A 26627-nucleotide genomic window follows, 5' to 3' on the forward strand; every position below is an offset into this window, starting at 1 on the left:
ATTGGACTAAACCCGGGAGAGTTTACAATCGCCTTTTGTGCTATTGTAGCATCGTAATTTTATAAAGCAACATGGAAAAGCCTTAAAAAACTGGCCCTTATTTCTGCTTCATATAAGAATATTATTTATATATAATATATATTACTTATTTAATAAATGATATAATATAATCATCGAGGGTGTATATTATTATTTATTATTATGTAATATTTTATCTCTGCATATACTTTTATTTGTTTAACCCTCATCATACTTCCAGAATAATATAAATTAATATGTCGATTATCAAAAGCAATAACTCACGTATTTCTGCTTCGGCGCGTGTTTGAATTAAATGTTTTAAATATGAAACAAATATTATATAGATTTTGTTCAATTTCAATATAAATATTTTGAAACTTAATAATATAAATCTATACAGAACACTACTCATACTATAAAGCATTATTTTATTAGTAAATATCACCATCGTTAAAATTTGAAAAGTATTAACATTTTTGTAAAAATATTTAGATTAGGTACCTGTTATTTTTTTCAATGACTGAGTATTGTATATACCATAACAGTATACAATATTAAGTTTCGTAACACGATACTTATATGAGACCTTTGATCTACAAAATTTGAATTTCATACAAATAATTGATTAATAATATTAAACTGTATTAAACTTTAGAATTATTTTATTGGTAAACATCATTATCATTATTACTTCACAATGGATCAAGGCTATTTAAAATTTTTTTGTACATAATTTAAAGTTTTTAAACAACGATGATTTATTTTTAAAAACATGTTTTTACTTTTTTGAATAACTTCAGGTATATATTTACGTTTCAAAACAGCATAGGCGCAAATAGGAGGGTCTTAGGGGTGTCAGCACCCCCCAATTGTTAAATCAGCACCCTCAAATAATGTTCATGTTTATGTATCTAAAATGTCTCCTTATTAAAAAATAAACGATAAAATGCATAAGCTTAAGCAACCTTAGTATTTTTATTAAAATTGAGTCTATGAGAAACAGGCTGTTTTCTGAAAACTTCAATATTATTTAAAAGTCAAATTTAAAATGAGTAGTTGACCAGTTGTTTTTTAAGTAACTGCTTAAACTCTAGATAACGGGATTCAGTAGCACAGGGGCATCTAATATGCAAAATATTGATCCATTACTTTGATTAAAACTATCTGGAAAGGTACTATTTATTATTACCTACATACTTATAATGATTTTAACTTAGATTTGTATTTATTCTCAGAAAAATATTTTTCTTTGGAATATTAACAAAACGTATGCAGGCTATCTAAAAAAGTAAATTACACAAATAATAGTAATATAAAACCGCTATTTTCGTTTCAAACGTATTATACAATGAATATACAAATTACCTATGTATAGGTATCAAAAAAAAATAATCACAAAATGTTGTAAACTTTTGGATAAAATTAATAGGTATTTATCTTTAAAACACGTTGAAGGGCTAATGATATGGTATTAAATGAATTTAAGGAGTATTAGGATTGTCAAGTCTTAATAGTATATTATTTTTCTTTTATTTCATAATTACAAACTTCAGTGTTTTGATAAATTAACCTTTCTAAGAAAAGCTTGTGGTGACTTGTAAGGTTAATAAGTTACAACATGTAGCTTATAATTAAATCTAGTTACCTATATATAGGACATAGGTACTACGATTATTACTTTGAATATAATAATTCTTTAATATACTATTATTTATTCCCTGCTTTATAAGTTCTAACTAAACAAAGACAAAATGACAAAACAAAACATTAAAAAGAATAAAATAGGGTTGAAATAAAAAGATAGTTTTCTTTTTTATATAACCACTCTAATAAATAAGCAAAAACAATGTTTTATTTTATAGGTACATAGCCTTGTTTTCTATCAACGTTATTCAGTATACTTTTTTTAACATCCAATTGATGTTCTTTATTCTTGATAATCAACAAAGTGTGTACTTACTGAACTTTTTTTGCGTACGTTCATACAGAAATGTCATACGCTATAATATCACGTCCATTATCTTTTTTTTTACTTGTCTTACTAGTTGAAAGTAGGAAAGCGAATTGTTTGCACAACAATTATTTAACTGGAAGAACTTTTTAGCTTTGTGACATGAAGCCTTAAGTTCTTTTTTGTCCAAACGGGTTCTTACAATTCAATTTATTTGTATTTCTATAAGTGAACATTCACCGTATGCTATAGTCTATATTGAAAGACAAATTTATACAATGCTTGGTAAGGGGTGTGCATTTACTGTTCGATATAATTTGGTAATATTTTATACTTATAACTTGTAAAATGTATATTTTTTTTTTTATTGATTTAAAAGTTTCTCATGTGTAACTATAGAGAAGATCCAGTATTGGTATGTCTCATCTGTATAAGTAACTACTAACCCATCTAGTTCAATTTTACATATTTCAGATAAATTTTATATAGAATGATTAAAACAAGTCTTATAACTCCTAAGATATTAGTGCATTACTTTGTGGAAACCATATTTAACATTTTCCACTTTGCTTGATAGGTACTGTTTGGATGATATTCTTTGTACAAATTGAACTATTTTTGTGGAAAGACTCCTAACATATTTTTACAATAGAAGTTGAAAAATAAAAGAAATACATAGTCACAATTTTTTTTTTAAGCATTCAAAGCTTGAGTTTTGACAACATATTATGTAAAAATCACGAAAATACAGAAATTATTTTAAGCTAGAAATTCATAAAAAATTTTCTTTTTATATCTAAGATTTGAAAATTTAATACAAGGCTCATAATATATTTTTACAATTAAAATTGAAAAATAAAAAAAATGCGTAGTCACAATTTTTTTTTACAAGCATTCAAAGTTTGAGTTTTGACAACATATTATGTAAAAATCACGAAAATTCGCAAATTATTTCAAACTAGAAATTCATAAAAATTTTTCTTTTTAAATCTAAGATTTGAAAATTTTTAATAATCTATAATATATCCTAGACAGATAAACCGTCTTCGCTCAGAATCGTTTTTTGTATATAATGATATAATATCATTAGATTCAAATTTAATTCCATCCATTACAGTAACCCACTTGTAACCTACTGTACAGCAGGGCGACATACACGACTTACCCGCTTTTTATATATTTTTTCTTTCCTAATGATAACATATTTTTTAAATACATACCAAATAGGTACATAATAATGTAATAATATGCTAATCAATGTATCATGCACCTCCACATAGCCAAATAAAATTCTGTTTTAATTATAATGTATATACGTATGTTTTTGTATTATTCGACCTTTAGTCTTATTAACTCATTCAATTAATAGATTTAAATACTATGGTAGGCTGGTCCCAAAGTGAGTCCAATAAGTGGTGATTACTTCAATATATTATTTTGTTATATAATTTTACACAGCGCTACTTCGAATAATCCGAAAACCATTTTACAAAAAGTCCCCTACATTGTGTAAATTACAAAAAAAACACACTCACAAAATTTAAAATAATGGTTTCCGTTTCACGAAACAAATAAAAAGTGTGTCCACAGTCCATTTTATGAATCAAAAAACGACTTCCACTTATACGTTATAAGTTCGATTAGACTCAGCTAGTTCGACAGTTTATATTATTACTATTTTCTTGCTACACAATTATTATAACAGTTAGGTATCGAAAATAAATAAATCCTCTTAAAATGTAATTTGACCGTTGGATATTTTTATTGTGTAATGTTTAATGAGAATGCATCATAAATATATATTCAATAATGAAAACAAGGTTATCTATAAACCAAAAAAAACCATTTTGATTATTTATTAGAAAAATAAATTATAAAAAGCTGTACCTACCGATTGTTAATTCAACCATATTTTTATTGTATGTAATGTTTTATTTTGTTTATTTTATGTTTTATATGAAAATGTAATATTATAGACTAAAGTGTAACTGGTTTTTAATTTTAAATAGGTACAGTGTATATTATGTTATCGTAACTCATTTATCCTGATCACAAACTTTGCTTATATATGCAATTTAATCTAAAAATAATAAATGAAAATGTAATTAGATATGTGGTATTGTAGCTTAAGAATAAAATAAAATAATCAATGACTATATTATTATTTAAAAAAAAAAAAAACTAAAAGCTTTGAATTTATTCTATTCCTGTAGATTTTTGGGATTGTTTCCAAATACATACACATTCACAAAACTATTAGCTGAGCAAATAATCAGCGAGAAATCAGCCAGGTCGAATCATGAAAACAGCAATAATATGCCAATGGTCATATTCAGACCGTCGATAGGCAAGTATTTACTATATTATTATAAGTTAGGGTCTAAATTTGGAATTATTCTCTTGAAATATTTGAAAATTCAAAATTACACTTTTCTTGAAATTATATATTTCAATGAAAACATGAAAAATATTTATTTTTCCCCCTTTAAACGTATTTGATTATAGATAATTAGAAAATATGATTATTGATTGTACACAGAATAAGCTGAATAAATAAAATAATAAACTACATATCAACCAAAGCTTAAGGATTACCTAGGTACCTACTATAAATTAGGAGCCAACCTTTATAAATTGTAGGTATAACTCAATAAGTTCTCCTCTCTAGTCTAAATATATAAAACGCATTCAACCAAACTAATTTTTTGAATTTTTTTTTGTTATGTTAAAGTAAAATTACCAAATATTAATCCTTATAAAAAGTTGTAGAGAATAAAACAGACACATATTCACACACTATTGAGGGGTATAAATCATAGATAATAATAATATAAGATAGTATAGTTCACTTCTATATTGTTAACAAAATAAGGAGGCGTCAACCGATTGAAAGGTAGGGTCACTTTCTCTGATAAGGTGTTTTATCAATAATTAAGCTTGATAGATATACATGATTGGTCAGACCTCTTTGAAACCTGAAAATATTATCAAAATGTTCATTCTCGTATGATAAATTCTGGTGACCTTATATTATCTGTGGTATAAATAAACCTAACTTGTATATTCTTTCTTCTTGTAATAATTTCGGCCTTCGAACCACTTTATCTCTGCTATCAGCCTCTTTTTTTTTTAATCTGTGGTATACAGACATTAAACAATATGATCCATAGTAATATACTGTGGTCTAGAATTAATGCATTCAATTTAATGCATTCATGAGCAAATTTCGTTTGTACACTAGATATTAATTGCGACCGAGAATTCATTCATTTTTCTAATTAAAGTAATAATACATTTAAATTAAATGTAATAATGCATTCTCTGACTAAAAACATTTAATACATATTTAATATATTTTTATGTCAAAAAACTATTATTAAATCTATATATTAAATTAATAAACTATATTTATATATATTATATAGTATACAATACACAATCATTATCAATATTATAGCGTTCGTGAGTGGTACTATAGTTGAGTGTTGAATACCTACATAATATGTTTTGTTGGTAATTACATTACATAATATATTACCTTGGTACCTCTAAGTTATAAAAGTAACTTCATTACTATTAAGGTGACTTTTTATTTTCAAAAATATCACTGGAGATTCTTAAGCTTTTAATATATTATAATATAAATTAACAATATGAAATTATATAAAATCTCTATTTAAAAACCAAAGTAGTTTATAGTATTTTTAACATGTTTATATTCTTTACTTTAAATAACAATTCATTTTAAAAATTACATCTGATTAACAATACAACTTTTTTTTAAGTATTACAAAAATGATACCATCAAAAAATATTCTGTCGTGTTTATATCCAATTTTAATAGGCACCTACCCTTATGCCAACACGTTACACGTATCATCAACTAGTTCTTAGAATGTATTAAATATATATAATATAGTAAAGAGAAATTTTGCCACAAAGTGCAACACGAATTTCGTTTAAATCACTTACACAGTAAAATTTAATTTATTTAGCAAATTAAACCTCGAATTTCTTAGAAATAAATTGTGCACAGTAATTTTTAAGTGTATCTAATGACATGTGAAATACAGCTCATAAAGTGATAACTGATAACACTTTTAACTGCAGAAATCGAGACCGGCTTAGAAATATATCCTATACCTAATATTTTTTAACATTAATTAATTGGATTGTCAATAACGACATTTTGAATCAAGTATTTTAAGCATTTAAATTAACTTATAATCGATGGTTATTAATACTAGTATAATCGTGACGATACTCGGTAGGTATTTATTATAAATACAGAAGAAATTGATTTAAAACTATAAACGAGTAGGTCTGTTACATATAAATAAATTAAATTAACGCCAATCTAAACAATGTTGTCGAGCGTATTATATCGTTGTGCACGATTATAATGAGTTTTCATGGAGGAAGTCGAGAGACAAGGACACAATCTATTTTTCAATAGTATTTAAAAACAGACGTTTCGGAACCTGCGTATTATACAATTTGATGATAATTCCATTACATGTTAGACAGTTGATTACGATCAAATGTTATAAACCGTTCGTAACCTGTGCGTATTAAAGTCGCGTGACATTGATTTTTGTTACAAAGAGCCATCAGGTCGAAATGTCTACAGAGAAAGAGTAAACAAATCGTCTGCACAAGGCGGAAATTCGCTCCAGGAAAGTATTATCTTCCGTTTAGTTTGAACCACGAATGCCTTTTGTAATATTATATAGATGCCTAATGCGCGTATCAAAGATGTTTACCGATCTATTACCATCGAAATAACAATGCATTAAAAGAATCACGTCGAACCAGATTCCCTGACCGTGGGCATACAAACATTAAAATATGAGAAGAAAAATATGGAACAAAATAATATCATATAAAATTACGTAAATACTAGGTAATAGTATTTTTTATTTCATCATCATTAAGTGTTTTTGAAGAAACGAAAATTGAGCGGACTGTATTATAATCTTAATTTATAAACAAGTTAGGGAATCCACTCTGCCAGCGTGCTAAATTCCCGGTTTCCAAACATATTTAATACAACTTAGAAATAAACTATAATCCCATACTAATATAAAATTTAAAAAGAATTGATATTTTATCATTCGTAACTGTGTGCTGGTTATACTAACGGACGGACTAAGGGATACATCGGGAATAAAAGGTGTTCTAAACTTTAAAGACTTGAAAAAAAATCGTGTCCAAAAAATGTGAGGTTAGGACTATTTTTCATGTCTTAAGTCTAGTTCTAAGTTATATCCGCGTAAATTGTGAAGCGTATATACTTTACACGAGTGTCATATTTCTGTAAGATAAATATCACGGAACAGGAACGACAATTTTTAACCTTAATAGTTAGTAATGTAATAGCATAATTATAATATATTGTAGATACCTACGAATGTATAAACGATTCTAATTTGATTAAAATTCGGATGTATTAAAGACAGTCCCGTAGCCAAATGTTCAGATGGAGCAAACAAAACTTTAGCGGGGAATTAATGATCGGCATTATATTATATAATAACATAGGCTATAAAATACATATACCTACCTCAAAGCTTTTCTTATATTTTTAGAAGGGGCATGAATGTATTTAAGGAAGGCAAAGTCCCATCTTGCCCGTAGCTACGACCGGCCTGATTAAAGATGTCTGCCGATGATTTGTAACCGGCGAAATAATAATAATAATAATATGTCAAACCAGATTTCCGACTATGGAGATAAAAACAAAAACAAAAGTGAAATGAGAAGAAAAAAATGAAACAAAATAATATCGTGTAAAATTACGTTAATTTTCATCGTATTTTTTAATATACAGGGTGATTCTTTTATCAAACAACACTCATTATTTCAAAAACTATTGAATTTTTTCAAATTTTTTTTTTTTCAAAATTTTGGAACCATCTTGTTCTAGAACTATATATTTTTTAAATATTTTCACCCTTATATTTATCAGGTTAACCATTATCAACTTTTGATTTTCAAATGACAACCTATACTTAAAATTTGATAAACTAAAAAGACTATTTTTTCAATGAATTTTCACGTTTAAATTTTCATTTTTCGTCAATTCGTTTACAAGATATAGCCTCCCAAAGTTGGGTGGTTTTGGGTGGTATTTGTGTGTTATAGGTGTATGTTAGGTGGTATTTACACACAAACACCATATAAGTGTTGTTTGATAAAAGAATCACCCTGTATAATGAAAATTTGTATATCTATAGCTAGAGCTAGATACCTAAAGTAATATAAAATTAAACGCATTTAATTTAATTTATACGTTTTCCTCCGGCGTCTCGTTGACTGAAATAAGACTTGTAGAAAACCGTGTCCAAAAAATTAAGACAAAAACACGATTTTTTTTAGTTCCCAAGACTAGTATTATATTACGTTACTCGCCAGTATTGCAGTTGTAGGTATATTTTTTATTTTACTCGAGTCAAATTTCAATCCTAAGATAAATAATTACATAAGACGAATGACAATTTCGTACCCCAAATAATATTTTAAAATGCGTACGAATAATAATATAATAATATGTTTAAACTTACTGATGAGATTATCATCGAATAAAATTCGGATTCCGTCCAAACGTGTTCCGCGCGTGATAAAAATATATTAATATTATTATTATTAGTATAGTTAGGAATACTATACCATGATAATTATTAATATTATGTTAATGGGCTTTGTATAATATCATGATATTATTATTATTATTAAGGCTATGATTTATATGCATTTGCATGTTTTTTTCCTTAAGTCCAAATTGATTGGTTGTCAGATTTGTCCACGATTTGGCTTATTATATCGTTTAAATAGGACCAATTTTTTTTTGCATATTTTTGCATATTTTGGACATAATGCATATAATTGCATATTCATAGATTTTTTTAGAATTCAATATTTTTTAACTAACATTTTATAATTTGTATAATTTATTGTTAATTTTAAATGGTACCTCACGAAACTGACAGTTTATGGTTTATCCATTGAATTTTCGTAAATATATAGCATCATAGGCGGCACTTGGTAGAAACTTATGTGGGCAGTGGCGTAGCCAGGGGGGGGGGTTGGGTGTTTAAACCCCCCCACATTGCATTTCCACGTCTAATAAATTATTATTAATATTTCATTAATTCTAGTACTTTCTATTTATAAAAATATATGACAAAACGTTTCTGGATATTCCGAAAACTCGTCCAGAAACCTGATTAATAATAATTATATTATATAATTATCTTAAATCGTGATACTATCTGCATGGGTTTTCAACAACTGTGATTATGGCCACGATTAAAGATATTATTTTATATTATTCTAAGACCGTGGTTATGAGTTATTACAACGTACTATCACAATATTTGGTAAAACTGTTTGTTTGCTTATAATTTATATCACGATAATATTCAAAAGTGAGACTGTTGTTATCTATTACTTTTGGTTGTGTGATATTGTGATAAATTAAAATCTGCAAATTTATAATTACGAAATTTATGAATACCTATTGCTCATTATATTCATTGTAGTTCCCATAGTTTAAATTTGGCGATTTCGGATGCTTGTAATATTCAATCCATTATTAGTAACTGCACAGGAACTATTCAGAAAGTTTGTGTCTTCTTTAAATAGGTATCCAAAAAGAAACAATGTCTTAACAGAATCAATATCTTCTATATGTCCTTCTTCAAATGTTAAACGTTTAAAGTTACTTTGTCCTACTAGATGGGTGGACCGTCATGACTCTATACTTGTTTTTATAGATTTATTTGATGCTATTATCGATAGCTTAACAAAAGTATGTTCTTGGTTTGATAAGGATTCTTCATCGGGAGCATACCAATTATTATGCTCTATAAAACAGCCAGAATTTATACTAGCAACATTTGTGTTAGCAAAAGTATTTGGTATAAGCTTACCACTAAGTAAACATCTCCAAATTAAAAATATAGATCTGATTGATGCTATTGAGAATGCGGACAGTGTTAGATGTATTATTGAAAGTATAAGAAAAAACGCAAAAAGTGAATTTAAAAGTATATTCGATGAAGTTAAAACTAAATGTGATGCATTAAATATTGAAATTTCTTTGCCTCGTAGGACGAATGTTCAAAAAAATCGTTGTAATGTACAAGAAACTTCTCCTGAAGATTATTATAGGATTTCTCTATTTATTTCATTTATTGATAGTTTTATAAATGAATTAAATGAGCGATTTTTATTTCATAAAACTATGCTAAAAAAATTCCACATATCTTCTACCTTCCTCAAATAGCAAATTTGAAGAAGATAATATAAAACAACTTATCGAAATGTACCAAGATGATCTGGATTGCGGTAAATTAGCTGCAATCGGAGAAATAAAAACATGACAACAAATATTTGTACAGTCACATATTTTTCCAAAAAATGCCCTTGACGCTCTTAAAAAATGTAATGAAATGATTTTCCCATCAACTTTTAAATTGCTTCAAATCTTAGCAACCCTTCCAGTTACTACTGTCAATAGTGAAAGGTCTTTTTCTACGTTGAAACAATTGAAGACTTATTTGCGGAATACGACTTGCGAAAATAGATTAAATGGTTTGGCACTTTTGAATATTTATAGAGAAATAATATTAAAGCCGGAAGACGTTTTGAATAAATTAGCTATAAAAACAAGAAGAATACGTTTGATGTAGATAAAAATAGTAATATTATATTTAAGTTCATAATATTATTAGGCTTTGATTTGTTATGTATAATTTTATAACCGATTATATCAGATTATTAATTTTCATATTGAGGTGTTTATAATATATAATTATATAATATTGTACATTTGAAAAATCACAACTGAACTCTGTTTTTGAATAGTTCAATTGGGTAACAAATATAACAAAAACTGTAAAAAACTAAGTTTAATTTATACTTAACCCCCCCCCCCTTGAAAAATCCTGGCTACGCCACATAATGTGGGTGCAAACGTTTATGGTAATAACATTCACAAATCCATAGGGAAGTCCCCCCCCCCCCCAGTACCCCCTAATATATAACTATTGCTACAACAAATGTAGTTAAAACAATTTCTTTATTAATAACTATTAATTGGGTCTCTGTATTTCAAAAATGTACATGAATATGTAAAAATATTATTTAAAAAAGGCGGGTAAGTCGTGGATGTCGCTCTGCTGTACAGTAGGTTACAAGTGGGTTACTGTAATGGATGGAATTAAATTTGAATCCAATGATATTATATCATTGTATATACGAAAAACGATTCTGAGTGAAGACGGTTTATCTGTCTAGGATATATTATAGATAATTAAAAATTTTCAAATCTTAGATTTAAAAAGAAAATTTTTTATGAATTTCTAGTTTGAAATAATTTGCGAATTTTTGTGATTTTCGTGAATTTTTTACATATGTTGTCACAATTCAAACTTTGATCTAAATATTTATTTTATTTTTCAACTGCTATTGTAGCAATATGTTAGAAGCCTTATATTTAATTTTCAAGCTTTTCTACCAAACAAATACATTTTTATCGATATTAATTTTAAAAAAACTAAAAAAGTTGAAAAATTAAAATGTCAGTAAACAGCTCAAAACAAATCTAAATATTTTGAAAATTTTATCAAATATAGAAAATGCCTATATAAACATTGAGTGAAAATTTCAAGTATCTGCGGTCATTTGTTTTAAACTTTTAGAGTTACACCAAAATAAGGAAATCGCTAAAAGTGAAAATTCAATGTTGTAAAAATTTAAATTTTAAATGCTCATAAAAATTTGAATTTCCGGTGGAATATTATTTATGATAAACATTGAAAAACTTGTAAGGAATCTTGTATTAAGTTTTGAAATCTTAGATTTAAAAAGAAAATTTTTATGAATTTCTAGCTTAAAATAATTTGTGAAATTTCGTGATTTTTACGTATTTTATCAAAATTCAAACTTTGAATGCTTATAAAAAAAAATTGTGGCTATAAATTTCTTTTATTTTTCAATTGCTATTGTAACAATATGTTAAGAGCCTTGTATTAAATTTTCAAGCTTTTCTGCCAAACAAATAAATTTTTATCGATATTAATTTAAAAAAAACTAATAATGATCGAAAATTTGAAATGCCTATGAATAGTTCAACTTAAGTCGAAATTTTTTGAAAATTGCATGGTGGATAGAATATACTTATATAAACATTCTGTTAAAATTTCATGTATCTATGGTCATTCGTTTTAAAGTTACATCAAAAACCAAAATCGATTTTGTCGAAAAATGAGTGTGCGTAAATTTTCCCGTTTTTCCCTTAATTTTTAGTTTGTTTTTCTCGATTATTAGAAAAGTATTTATTTTTTACTTTTGACCCCCCAAAGTACCAACTAGATTCACTTTCTGATCGAACGAGGTACTGAAGTCAAAAATCAAAGCATTTTTACTTCCCCAAAACGTGATGACAGACACAAAAAAAAAAAAAAAAACACACACATCATGGTAAAATCAATACATTCATCGCTCCGTTCAGAATCTAAAACAACTTTTTATTTTGTAAATATATTATTATATTATTTTTATTATTTTAACATTTAATCACGGACTAAGATTTTAATCCGTACAATTAATTGAGTAGGTAATCAGATATAAAATATTGAAATGATCCATAGTGATTTTTTATTATCAAAAAATTACATTATATCAGTATAATTGTTAACAATAAACCTTACCTTGCCCCCCCCCCCCCCCCAGAAAAATAGTCGTGGGTGAAACTGCATCCTCATGCCCCTCCCCTAGATGCCGCCTATGTATAGCATAAATACTACCTACTTTATCTTAGGTCGAATAATATCCGTTAGTTACCTTATCGTTGGTCGGACGACTGGTAGAATTACTTACACATTGTTATTTGTTATACAGTAAGATAGAACAGAAAAATTGTATTAGTACGTCGTGTGTTGCGTAAATGTGTGGACTTTTATACGTAATAATTTGAATGGTTTGAATAACAGTGTCCAGTATGCCGAGAGTTCAAAGTGAAAGTGCCAAGTTACGTCTAATTAAACTAATATTTAATGCAATAATATGAGCTAATAATAAGTAATAATAATAAATTATGAATTATAATAAATAATAATAAAAATTTGTTTTTACATATTTTGGTAAATAAAATGCATATTTTACAATTTTTTATTGCATATAAATCCTAGCCCTAATTATTATGGTTTCACAGTAATATCATCGATCGCCGAGCCCGTACTCGGATGGATAGATAACGTTAATGGACCGGTCGGCCTCATGTTGGCGTGTGGTAAAGGCATAGCGCATGTCATGCTGGCTCATAAAGACTCCACTCCGGACTTTATGCCCGTCGATGTGTCGATAAAAGCGATGATCGTGGCTGCTTATCATCGTGGGACACACAAGTATGTTTTCGTCAATTGACTAATAATAATAACAACGATAACCTCCGCTAAACGCAAAATGTCGAGCAGTCGCAGTATACCGTGATCCGAGGCGTGGTTGCTCAGTTGGTTTGCTGTCGCTTTACTATACTGAGAACCTTACCGATAATTCATATTAATCGGTGTCCGGTGACAGCACGAATAATTTTTATTCGTGAAACTGAAAACATTTTTCAACCCACCTACCCCCGAAGTACGCAGATATTGAAATTTAGTTACCTACACCCAATAGTCACTTAGTGATAGCTGACAACTTTCCACCGCCCAGTAAGGCAGTACCCATCCACCCACGCGCTCACCCATCAATTTTTTTTTATCCACGACAGTTTGTTCCGAAAATGTCCAGTCATACACTCGTGCACTCAAGCACCATACTATTAATTGAAGGGTATCGTTGACAGTATCATACTATCATTGTGTTCAAAAACGTATGTGTTTTTAATTTTTAGGCTAAAATGCACTTTACCAACCCTCTCATGTTTCTCAATTTTTTTTTTTTTAAACGATTTGTTTTTATGCTTAAAACGATGGTTTAAACATTTTTTACTGGATACTATTGTTTTAGAAGTTATAACCTTCCAAAGTTTGTAATTTTACGTTTATACGCATGCGCTCAACACTATATTTTATAGCCGGCCAGAGAAGTAACCCGTTTAGTAAACTTAGGTAGGTTTATTTATTCAATATTTTAGCCACGGGGGTGGTTAGTAGATGAGTCCGACTTCAACGAGAGGTCTGGAGGACTTTGAGTATGGTGACTGGGACCATAGGCGAAGTCAAATCTCCTTGATTTTGGCGAACGGAGCTACATTATTTGTGTTACTTTAACCAATAAAGGTAAGTTCACTTATTAGGTTTTCCGTCTGCCCGAAGGGCAGAGATGCTCTTGCTCCCCGTCTCCATAGGTTTGCTATTATAGCCCCGGTGGATTTGGGGGCCGAGCAAGGTTACAATATTATGAAACAACTTAATATAGTGTTATAGATTATTCTGTAAAAATCAAAACAAAAAAAATCATACACTTTGCGTGGCGCGCCCATACGTATATGTCGTATATACTTATGTAAAATCACAAACTTCTTAAATAATGATGACAAAAAAAAAAAAAAAATTAATTAAAATTAAGGAAGAGTGAATGTTGTGATTATTACAGATTAAAAAATACATAAAACAATAAATAAAAAACGAAACGAAAAAATAATTATGTTAGCAATTTTATGTAGGTATAATTCATACGCAAGCTGTGAGAAAATTTTCTATTTGTATAGTTATTGAAAATATTAACTAAGTTGATTATATTTAATATAATATTGATCTAAAAAAATATTACAAAACATAAATGTTAAAATAATAAATTTGAACAATCAAAATACACAACTATTATTAAAATCGAATAACCATATAAAAATTAACAGTTGCACTTTTATGGCTATAAGGATATAGTGCAGGGATCGAAACCGATTAAAACCGTGATTTTTTTAATACTGAAAACTGGAACCACAACCGAAGCCAAAAGCCTTAAACACCGGTTAAAAAACCGTAACTGAAACCCAATATCTTTAAAAAAACTGTTTACAAAACCCAAACCGAAACCATAGAATTGAAAAACCACTCTTGATCTGTTCTTGAAAAACCGATTAAAATTTAAAACTAATGTAGGTTTCTTCAAATCTTATAAAGTTAATAAATTATACTATTCATAATTTTAGTTAAAACAAGTATTTTCATATAAAGAAAACAATATAATGTCCGAATTAATTAATAAAAATCCCGATGCTATTATAGGTACTCAGTATTAAGAAATATTAATTTGCTATACAAATATTGTTCTATTCATATTTTATATTATTACTATACTTATTGGTTCAAAAATTCAAAATCTAGATACAAATATCGCAATATTATTGTTATCTTTTTTGCCCTTATGCAGCTTTGCATGTCTGTATTGTTCCCATTTGTTAGTAATAGGCAATAGCATATGAATTATGAGTTATGATAGAAATAGTATTAAATACAATTTTGTGTTTGTAAATGTCCAAAAGGAATGAAGGAGGTTGAATTTAAACTCATTAATTCATACATTACATGAGACCATTTTAAAGTAGATATAGTAAACATTTTAAGTTTAAATCTTGCAATTTTATAGTGACACCTATGAAAACCAGACAAAAGGCATAATGTAACAACTAACAAATAGTAACTAACTTCATAATATATAATAATATAAAATGGTACTTATGTAAATGTATTCCCATTTCCTCGAACGTCCCATTTTCTGATGTGTTCTAAGGTTCTAACTATTGCAACACAGCTGGTACTAAAATAATGATATATAATAATATAATATTTTATTTATAATGTTATTATTTATTGCCTATTAAGTAAATATAAATTGTAAAAATGTAAATTTCTAACAATTTCTTGGCTTAAAATAGTGCGTGTCCTTACTGTCCTTAATAGTTAATACATAATAAAAATTGGGTCTACAACTATTAGATTCAGGAAAATAAAATAAAAATTTGAAAAAACCGTTCCAAAAACCAAAACCAAAAATTTTCAAAACAGATCTTAAAATCTAAACCAAAACCAGAAAATCTAGAAAACTGTTCTCAATAACCGAAACCGTAACCGTTAACATTCGAAATGGTTTCGATCCCTGATATAGTGCTTGGGTAATTTTTGAATTTTGTGAATATTTTATTTTGAACCTTCACCTATAAGTTGCAATGTGCTATATATTATGCCTGGATTATAAAATTTAAATCCTTTATAGCAACTAAAACAATTGTTTTCATGTATTATATTTATAACTTCCGACTTTTTTACACCGATAAATAATACTAAGAAACCAAGGCATCATTTGGGGAAGAAAAAAAAACAAATAACCAATGTAATTCTTGTAAATTTGTAATCTAATTAAAGTTCTTAAATTTAATTAGCAAAAAATAATGTCAAAAAAAATCTATATTTTATAGTAAAAATATGAAGCTAAATCTAAACTTAATCTAAAAACCAAAATGTTATTGTATAATACAATGATCAGACCTGTCTGGTCATATGGTATTCAAATATGGGGGATGGCCAAACCCTCAAACATTCGCCCCATCCAATCTTTCCAAAACATTGCCCTACGTACTTTAACTGGTGCTCCATGGTACATGACAAACCTTTCACTTCACAACGACCTCAAAGTTACAAATGTCAATGACTACGCCAAAATTCACTACCACCGTTTCCACTCCCAACTCAACTCCAGTACTAATCCTCTCATTAAAGATATGGCTTCACTGCATATCCCAGGCAACCCCCCTCGCAGGCTCAAACGTAATTGGAATCGAGATCTCCTTAAGTGATCTAAATCCGACTATAAGTTCTTAGGTGTTACCAATGGGTGACTTCCTTAAAAGTTGTTGTTTTTTTTTTTTAAATAAACTATGTATATATTCTATATCAAAATTACTAAATGTGCTTGTTGTACAGATTGTTTTTGAATAAAAAAAAAAAAAAAAAATATGAAGCTACACGGTGCATTATTAAATGCTTTACTAAAATAAAAATATAATCTTTGTTATTATATTTTTTAATTACTTCTGTAAACAATATGAACAGAATCCTATTTTAAAAGTTCAGCAAGTAATAAGTTTTTAATTTAAGTTATCTATAATAAACAAAGTGTAGTATACGCCACGCAGAGGCTTAGCGTATACAATATTATTATAATAGATTTTTTTTCGTATCCGATTCTCTAACCGTCAAACGAGTAAATTATTGATACCGGCTATATGAGTTTATTTAAGTTCTCCTATTGGTGACCACGATAATGAGTACCGCACAAAAGGATAATTAAACTAGGTCCAATTGAATTTACACTATATACAACTCTAAGGTTACTTTACTCTCGAACAGCTGACCACGATAACAAGTACTGGATGTTCGGGGGTGAGATTTCTTTAACCAAGGCAAAGGCTTACACTTTCTTGAATGACCACGATAACGAGTACTGGACGAGAAAGTAAGTACGACACTGTTTTATTACTAGAGTTAGGATGTTGATGACTTTTGCATTTTTTTCCTTTTATTCTGTACAATGTTATTCTAGCTATAAATTTGTTTCATGCTCCCTTGATGCAGAATATTCTAATTTTATTTTGCATTTTTTGCATTTTTAGTTAAAAATGCATTTTATTTGTTTTTTAACGTAATTTTTCAACATTTTTCAGTCATTTTTTCAGCTTTTAGGGCATTTTTTGTACTTTTTATACAATGTGGGGCATTTTTCACAAATTATAGATTTTAGGGCTAATGTTAAATGTTACACTCAAGTTTGGAAACAAATTTAATTTATTTAAAATCTAACTTTGAATTTGGACTATTAGTATTTTATAAATAAGTTTTTTCACTTACTTAATTAGTATTTCAGATAATTTTTAAGGTCATTTTTTGAAGTTTTTATGGCATTTTTGCACTGTTTTTAGGGCTTTTTTGCATTTTTTTTAGGGCAGTTTTGTGTGTTTTTTAGGGTCATCAACATCCTAACTCTATTTATTACCTTTTCCAAGAGTGTTATTCACCACAAACTTATCCATACACATAAGTAATAAAACTCTAAAATAAGATTAAAGAAAAACAAGTAACACTTGGTTAAAAAAATGAATTAAATATAGTAAAATATATCAAAAAATAAATAATAAAAAAAAAAGGTAAAATACTGATTGTTAGCTACGACAACGACAATAAGCGAAGTGAATCGAATAGCCAGGCTCTCGTCGCAGACATCGCCTTAATGTAAGTCGTTATAATTTTGATGAATCGGCTTGATTGACATCTGCTTCGTATATATTCGCTATTCTAATATTTTATAATTTTGTTATATATATATTATGGGCGGCACCCGTTTCGCTCAAAATCAACCTTTACCGTTTCGCCCAGATACCCGTTTCGACCAAAGCCATTTTAGTTATTTTCAAATTAAGTTGGCAATGATTTTTAAATAATAAAGTATGTATAGTATACCATATAATATTATATATTATTATTAACTATTTAAAAAAAAAGCATTACACAATATAATATATTACTATTTTCTACTAAAAGTAAGTTATATTCAATAATCAATTATTTATATATTTTACATACAATAGGTACAGGCATTTTTATAAAAATTAAGTTAAGTTATCAAAATACATTTACAAAAACCATTATTTTTTTAGATTTCTACACAATATGCTTTTTACAAATTCGCACCTATATAATAATTTCGCCAGATCTATATAAAAGTTTACGTTTTTCGTTGTATTCTTGTTTAAGCTCGATTACTAGCGACTGCTAACTTATACGTCATGTAGATAACTGTTATATTAATGTGGAAAGACCTTTAGTCGACTAACATGTTATTAATTTGAAAGTGATATAAAAAGGTGCGTATAATATATTATCGGAAGATAGGATAATATGTGATCGCGACAACTACGGGTAATACAATAATCTACCATGATAAATATTGAATTTCATACCATCGTTGGTTTTTCCTTGGATAAAGATAAATGAAACTCAAATATTATTTTAAAATAATTCTTTAAATTAACTTAACTTATTAGAAAATAGTAATATATTATATTGTGTAATGCTTTTTTTTAAATAGTTAATATTACATAATATATAATATTATATGGTATACTATTTATACTATATTATTTAAAAATCATTGCCAACTTAATTTGAAAATAACTAAAATGGCTTTGGTCGAAACGGGTATCTGGGCGAAACGGGAAGGGTTGATTTTGAGCGAAACGGGTGCCGCCCATAATATATATATAACAAAATTATAAAATATTAGAATAGCGAATATATACGAAGCAGATGTCAATCAAGCCGATTCATCAAAATTATAACGACTTACATTAAGGCGATGTCTGCGACGAGAGCCTGGCTATTCGATTCACTTCGCTTATTGTCGTTGTCGTAGCTAACAATCAGTATTTTACCTTTTTTTTTTATTATTTATTTTTTGATATATTTTACTATATTTAATTCATTTTTTTAACCAAGTGTTACTTGTTTTTCTTTACTCCTATTTTAGAGTTTTATTACTTATGCGTATGGACAACCTAACCTAACCAATTCGAAAACGACTAAAATGGCTTTGGTCAAAACGGGTATCTGGGCGAAACGGGAAAGTTTGATTTTGAGCGAAATGGCTGCGCCTGTTTATATTTGTATACAACAAAAATAAAACAATTATAGATATTAATATAATATTAAATCATTAATAATTGGTAATTGGCAGACATCTGAAATGTGGATTAATACAAAAATATAATATATATATATATAACCACAGTCACGATATAACTATTATAATATTATTTATTTATGTACCACACACAAGTCGACCAATCGTGAAAGGTTATGTCTCTGCAGCAGGTACTTTTTACAAAATCAATATTTTTCCAAAGCATTGCATAATTAAGTCTCCATCGAAAGTAAAATGTAGTAAAGAGGTGTATAAAACACACATATCAGTGAACTGTGGTGTTTTTCTATAGTCTAGAAAAAAACCGTTTACTAAACGGTGTACAGCTAAATACTTCTCGACAATCGATTTAATTTCAAATGACAAAAACTTTATAGGAAAACCAGCTTTTAAGACGTACAATTTGTACGCAGAAAAAGTATTACATATTAAAATATATGAGTAAGTTATGACCGATGGCAATTCATTTTTTTTTTATAACAATTATTTTCTTTCGTCCAAATCTACCTAACCTATGTTTGCGACAATCTGTTAATATGTGTTTTATGGAGATTTAGGTTTCACATGTGGTACATATTAGAAGGGCTTATTTGGCCAATAAAATACCGTAGATTAGCTGTTTGTAAGGCCTATTATAGCCAATTCGTAAACCAATTTAGGAAAATTATAATTATGTAAAAACGTCTTATTTAGTTAAATTAATTTATTAAATTATATAAATTTTCAAAATATTTTTTTTTGTGAATTTTCAAACATTTAATATCATTTATTATCTTTATAATTTTGTATTTTTTTTCATACATTATATAACTTGTATTCATTTTTCATTTTTTATTTTCACATCTTTATGACACCTATAGTGTGTTAACCTTTTATAATTCTACTTTCCAAATAATATTCAATTCATTTTGACTTCTAAAAGTTAAATTTCGGAATAGTCATTTATTAGTTATAAATAAATTGGTATTTAAAGTGTTGATGAGAGGAATATAATTAGTGGGACAATACAATTTATCGGTTAGGTTCCACTTCATTCATTTAAATATTAAATATACTTATAACTCATAAATTACTGTCTAAAGTTCGATTTTTGTAAACTGAAGTAGGTACTTTTAAAACCAAATTCTGTTTTGGAATAAGGAGTTATAAATGCATGTTGTTACAAAAATTAATTTAATTTAATTATAATGATAAAAAAATCGTGAAACATTTTGTTTTAATGACTTAATTTATTAATTTTATGTAAAAACATAAATAATTTTTTGAAATAATAAGTGTATATTGCGTTAAATAAATAATAGAAAACGTGGTTAAAATAACATTATTAGGACATGTTTGGGGTTTACAATGTTTACATGCATCATAAGAATTTTTTTAAGTTATTACAAATATATGGTATATCTAGGTACAAGCCATGCAGTAAGAATAATTACAATTTGTGATAGAAGTGGAAGAAAAATATAAATTTGAGTTACTTACGTTGTTAAGAAGCCATCAGTTATATGTAAAACTTATCCCGAAAATAACATAATAATAAGGTGGATAGAAAATTAAATCATAATATTACCCTATCAGTTTCTTTTTAACGAATCGTTAGGAAAAAATTCAAATATTAGTACATCGACAAAAAAAAAAACAAATAAAAATTATCTGTATATTAGAATGGAAAAAAATATTATTTAAAAAATAGAAACAAAAACTTATTGTAATAAATATAACAACTGGCATGTGGCCCACAAACATTACAAATATAAAAGACGAATCAATATTAAATAGGTAGTAGAATAAGAATTGCTGCAATACATTGAATCAAACAAAAAAACGAATTCAACATAATTGTTAAACCTTTGGTTGAAATCATTATCACACATTCATTTCTCTGCTCTTTGCTCAGAATTTAAAATCAAATTTCAAACGAGTTTTTAATATTAGTTACAACTTTTTAAGTATTTACACTTTAAAGTTTTTATGAGTGGTGAATGTGGTGAAGTAGAGTTAGGTACCTATATTTAAGTATTTAAACATTTTAAAGTTGTAATAACAACTCGTTTGAAATTTGATTATAATACGTCGAAATTCTTAAATATATATTTTGCTTTAAGATAAAATTGTGTTTGCATACAAACAGTTGTTAAAGTTATGATAAATAGATGAATGGAGTAGTACAGAACACATAAGTACGAGTATATAATCTACAAAATGTGTATCTAACATTCTAATTCTTTGCTCATCAATACTTTAAATACTTATTGCGGTGAAACCTCTAAATTATAGAAACCTTCCACTCTCAATCACTGAAATTTATTTAGGAGGGTTCAGTTTGTATACTAGGCAGCCTGCATAGTCTGTATAGTTTGTTCTCAAAAAAAGTCCATTATTTGGAGGTGTTAAATCACAGGTGGTTAAATAGTTTTTTGATCATACTACCATAATAGATATTGGCAATATCATATTGCTTGTCTTTGTGTTTAATTTTTTTACTATGATTTTGTGCATTTAGCTTGTCGTCGGACAATCCACTGACGGTGTACAACTGTTCTACGGTTAAGAAGTCAATTACCAACAACCAAATTATGCAATTTGCAGTAAAGTATTTTTTGTTGCATCCGTTCGATGAAATTTTATGGAGGCCGAAAATTTTTATTACGGCTTCCAAACGGATTTTTTACTATCTTACCATTATCCAGCAAGTTTTTCCGGCTATACTCATCGATTTTGTATTGAAGATTACTGGAATACCACAAAAAATGTAAGTTACAAATTTGTATAAAATGTTTTTGATTCAATCAAATTTCACAAATATGTCCAAAAATTAAACACATTTGATTATCATATTTCAAATTAATTTTAGTACTATCAATTGAAATAGTTATTACTTATTACGTTACAAATAATCACAAAGTATTCTTATATATTATGAGTACCTCATCTACGGTGGATGCACACAAAATAGAAAAAGCAGTTTTGAACTAATTTATTATTATAAGTATTAATGATTTATCATGTTATTGACGAGCATATAGTAATAAACAGTTAATAAAATTTTTATCATTCTTAAATTTAATATTAAATTGTATAAGGCTTTAATAAATTGCACTCAGTATGGTCACTATGCATTGATTCATCAATCATAGTCACCACCGTTTTCATCTTCAATAACTCTGCAGTTATTAAAAATCTGAATTTTGAAATTTTAAAATTTACTTTCAGACTATATTTTTAAATTCTTGAGTCTTTTTCTACTATTTAAGGGTGGAGATATCATTTTCTTTTTTCAAACTTTAATCAAAACAATTCTCCTCATAAATTGACTAGTACATGATTGCTCGAATTAGGTTGCGATGAATTAAGTAATTTTAAATTTTATTTTAAATTATTTTGCACTTTTTGTACTTTAGGTTTTTAAGGTAGTATTTGTTTGTAATTTTTAGTTCATATTTTCTTTTTTCATTTCTGAAATCTATTTTTTTATTAGTAATGTCTGTCAGATAAAAATTCTTACATACATTATAAATACATTTTAATTTTTGTTTAAATTTTTTTAATTAATTAAAAGCATAGTTAATTTATTTTCAAAGAAACTCGATACAATTTCATAAATTTTCTGTCGTGATTTTTAAATTGTTTTTTGGAATATACATTTTATACTGCATTTTTTTAAAATTTCAAATGCATATGTTTTATGGTTTTTTAATACGCACATTAAATTCACAGATCGATAATATCTAATTAATGTTTTATCCTAATGTCATATTACTCATATCATTATATTATTGAAATGTATTATTTTATGACTACGTATAATACCCATGCTTTACGCGTATATTAATAGTATAAAATAGTCATATTATAATTTATAACCTCGATATTCATATTGTGCCGTTGGAATATCCATATGTCGTTAAACGTCATAAATTCAAAAACGAAAAATAATAAAATTACCATAACTTAACCGTTCAATATAATTAATACAAATGTAATGAGCGTTAGTGACAGTTAGATACCCTACCTACGAGGAGTTATAGTTCAAACGACAAATAGGCAATAATATTATTATGCATTTACGCTCTTAATAAACAAATACGTCATATATTATAATAGTAGGTGAAGATAATTATTTTGGTCGCATTTGTCCTATTTTCCCTGGCTGATGTTAATCCGATTTTAATTTATTTTTTATGGGACTAGTTAGATTATACTATAAATATATTATACATTATATATGCTTGATCGCATTTACACTTGATATAGTAGCTATCAGTTAAAAACCTGAAAATCATTTTTCTTCTTTAACTGTCAGTTATATTAATATAATATCAAATGCAAAATAGAATCACGTGATAACATATAATTATTTTAAATATCCAAATCATTTAAAAATATAATTTTTGCATAAATACGAATGTGTAAGGGAGCCAATACACTTACCACCACCGGCACCACTCCACCTCCCCTCGTCTAAGAAAGATCTAAAGATTTTAACATTTATAGAAAAAATTTCAAATTTCAAATCCTTTTGATTTTTGAACGGTAGGCTGTGGATAGCTGAAAAATAACAATAATATTTTGAGAATTATAGTATGCCGATAATTAATCTAAGTATTTTCCATTGTGTTAAAGCAAAATTATTAGAAAAAAAAATTTATAGGTTTCATAGTAAAAAAAAAAATCTTTCGTAAAATATTGGTCTTGGTTACACCAGTGTAAAAATGGAATATGAATATGAAATATAATGCTATTTAAGCTAAACAGTAAAAATAAATAGGCACTGAAAACTGTTTTTACATAGTTGACTAAATTTGAATCATAAATTTCCTATGATTTTAAGTTTTTAAATATGTTTATAACATCATATATCCACTCAATGTCCATCTGTCTGTTAATTATCATTACATAGTTACGATTTAGGATGTTTATTATCCGTAGTTACTGTACATAAATTCTATGATATGGAATTATAAATTATTGCGTTGTATTTACGTTTAGAAACTGGCAATAGGTTTCTATATATATATATATATATATATATATATTATATACATATTCAATACACTGACAGAGTGAGCTTTATTAACGTGTTTTATACTATTTCGTATCATCAAGTAACTTATATCAACACAATAAATATTATCTAAAATAGAATATCATGTTTAATCTCTTTAAGCATCGAAAAAACTTCTAAAATATAAATAGTTATAAAAATGTATATTGAAAAAAAATTGTGCCTTAATTTTGCAGCATAGGCATTTTATAGTACATGAATGCTTATGTCTATGCAAATTATTAAATGTAAATTTAGGAATCGATAATCAATGCAGACATTACATGTGCGCACATGTCAATAGCAGCACCGACAAAACTTAAAAGAGTGGTTTTTTTTGGAATATATAGGAAAAATTGTTATAAATTGTCTTAATTAATTAATTTATTGTTAGCAATAATATGGTTTTCTACATATCACAATAAATTTTAATTTTGATTTCATAAATTATAGAAAAAAAAGAAGCGCTTTAAAAACAGTCAAGTAAAATTAGCTCTGTAATAAGTGTTTTTCATATCAAAAAAAAAATTATCGTAATCGAACCACTTGACGACTATATACTAGATGTGAAAGTTTTTCTCATGAGTTTTTGAGCAAAAAAAAAACAGAACACGTGCCTTTAATAATATTATAATTACTATATTATTATCTATGAATAAAAAGAATTGCGTTGCATTTTTTATTGTTTACAGTATTTGAAAAGGTTTTATTAATATGTGTTAGACTAATTTGTATTTGAAAATAAATTACTTTTCAAAATTTAATATAATTATTCACTAGATTTTATATTTATATTTTATATTTTATATTCAGATTTTTTTTGATAGACATTATATTATTTGATTTACAATTGAAATCAAATCATTATTCATTTACTATTCATCTTATATTTCCATTAATAATGATTTATATTTTATAATATTTCCAAACACTAATCATAAAATGTTATACTTGCTTTCAGTTACTTTGTAAAATTGCAACGAAAAATTTATTTAGCGACAATGGCGTTATCGTCTTTCACTTTGCAATCATGGACGTTCAAAAATACGAGTTTCTTAAGTCTGATCACTCATATCCCGGATAACGAAAAAGGCGATTTTGATTTCAAATTCGATCATATCAATGTAGAAGATACGTTTATAACTTGCCTTACTGGAACGCAAAAATATTTGTTCAATACCAATCCCAATAAAATAACCGAGGCGAGGAAAAAATTGAAAAAGTCAGTTTCAATTACAAAATAATGTATGCCTAAACAAAAACCTAAAATTCTTGTATTTTTTTTTCAGACTAGTTTGGATTGATCGAATTTTGACAACACTGTATTTTTTTACATTGGCGTACTGCTTATATGCAATCATATCCTTAAGTTTTTGAATAATGAAATTTTTAATACGATTTTAAAAATATTCTTTTAAATCATATTAATTTTATCATGCAGTCTGTTGTGTAATATTATTATATTATTATGAGTAATGATTTAATTATAAGATATTTATAAAAAAAAAACTTAAAAAATCACATGGTGGCTGCCATATGATAAATTGTACAATAATAATTTAATTTGTGTTTATTTATTGTTAACCATAGTGTGCTATGTGATTGAACAATCAACTTTTAAGACTGGGTAGTTCAAATAAATGATTAATCTGTTCAAAATATTTCGCTCTCAGTCTCAAATGAAAAGCTCTCGCCGTATTGAACTGAATTAAAAAACGTTATACTGAGTTAGAGTCAAAACTATGTTTTTGGGCAGTTAAACTACAAGCAAAACATCAAGTATATTTTCTCAGATTTTTATTGTTACTTTTGCCGAAACTTTTAATCGATATTACCATACAAGATATTGTAGATATACCTACTTAGTTATTGAGCAGTTATAGTTCAACTATGTCTCGTCTTGATTCATAC

General features: G+C 27.1%; 1 protein-coding gene across 1 annotated transcript in view; it reads left to right on the top strand.

Moving 5' to 3' along the window:
- The window catches only part of LOC107168368 (putative fatty acyl-CoA reductase CG5065), a 43774-nt gene extending 17399 nt beyond the window's left edge, over positions 1 to 26375 (top strand). The window contains exons 5-9 of the mRNA XM_089217224.1: positions 4186 to 4319; positions 13191 to 13383; positions 22176 to 22424; positions 25678 to 25938; positions 26006 to 26375. Of these exons, the coding sequence (XP_089073350.1) occupies positions 4186 to 4319; positions 13191 to 13383; positions 22176 to 22424; positions 25678 to 25938; positions 26006 to 26093 (925 nt within the window). The 3' untranslated portion in view covers positions 26094 to 26375. The remainder of the gene's footprint in view (positions 1 to 4185; positions 4320 to 13190; positions 13384 to 22175; positions 22425 to 25677; positions 25939 to 26005) is intronic.
- Positions 26376 to 26627: the final 252 nt, after the last annotated feature.

Source organism: Diuraphis noxia, unplaced genomic scaffold (genome assembly GCF_037042655.1).
Source record: "Diuraphis noxia isolate RWA-SAM2 unplaced genomic scaffold, SU_Dnox_SAM2 contig0001, whole genome shotgun sequence".
Classification (NCBI taxonomy): domain Eukaryota; kingdom Metazoa; phylum Arthropoda; class Insecta; order Hemiptera; family Aphididae; genus Diuraphis; species Diuraphis noxia.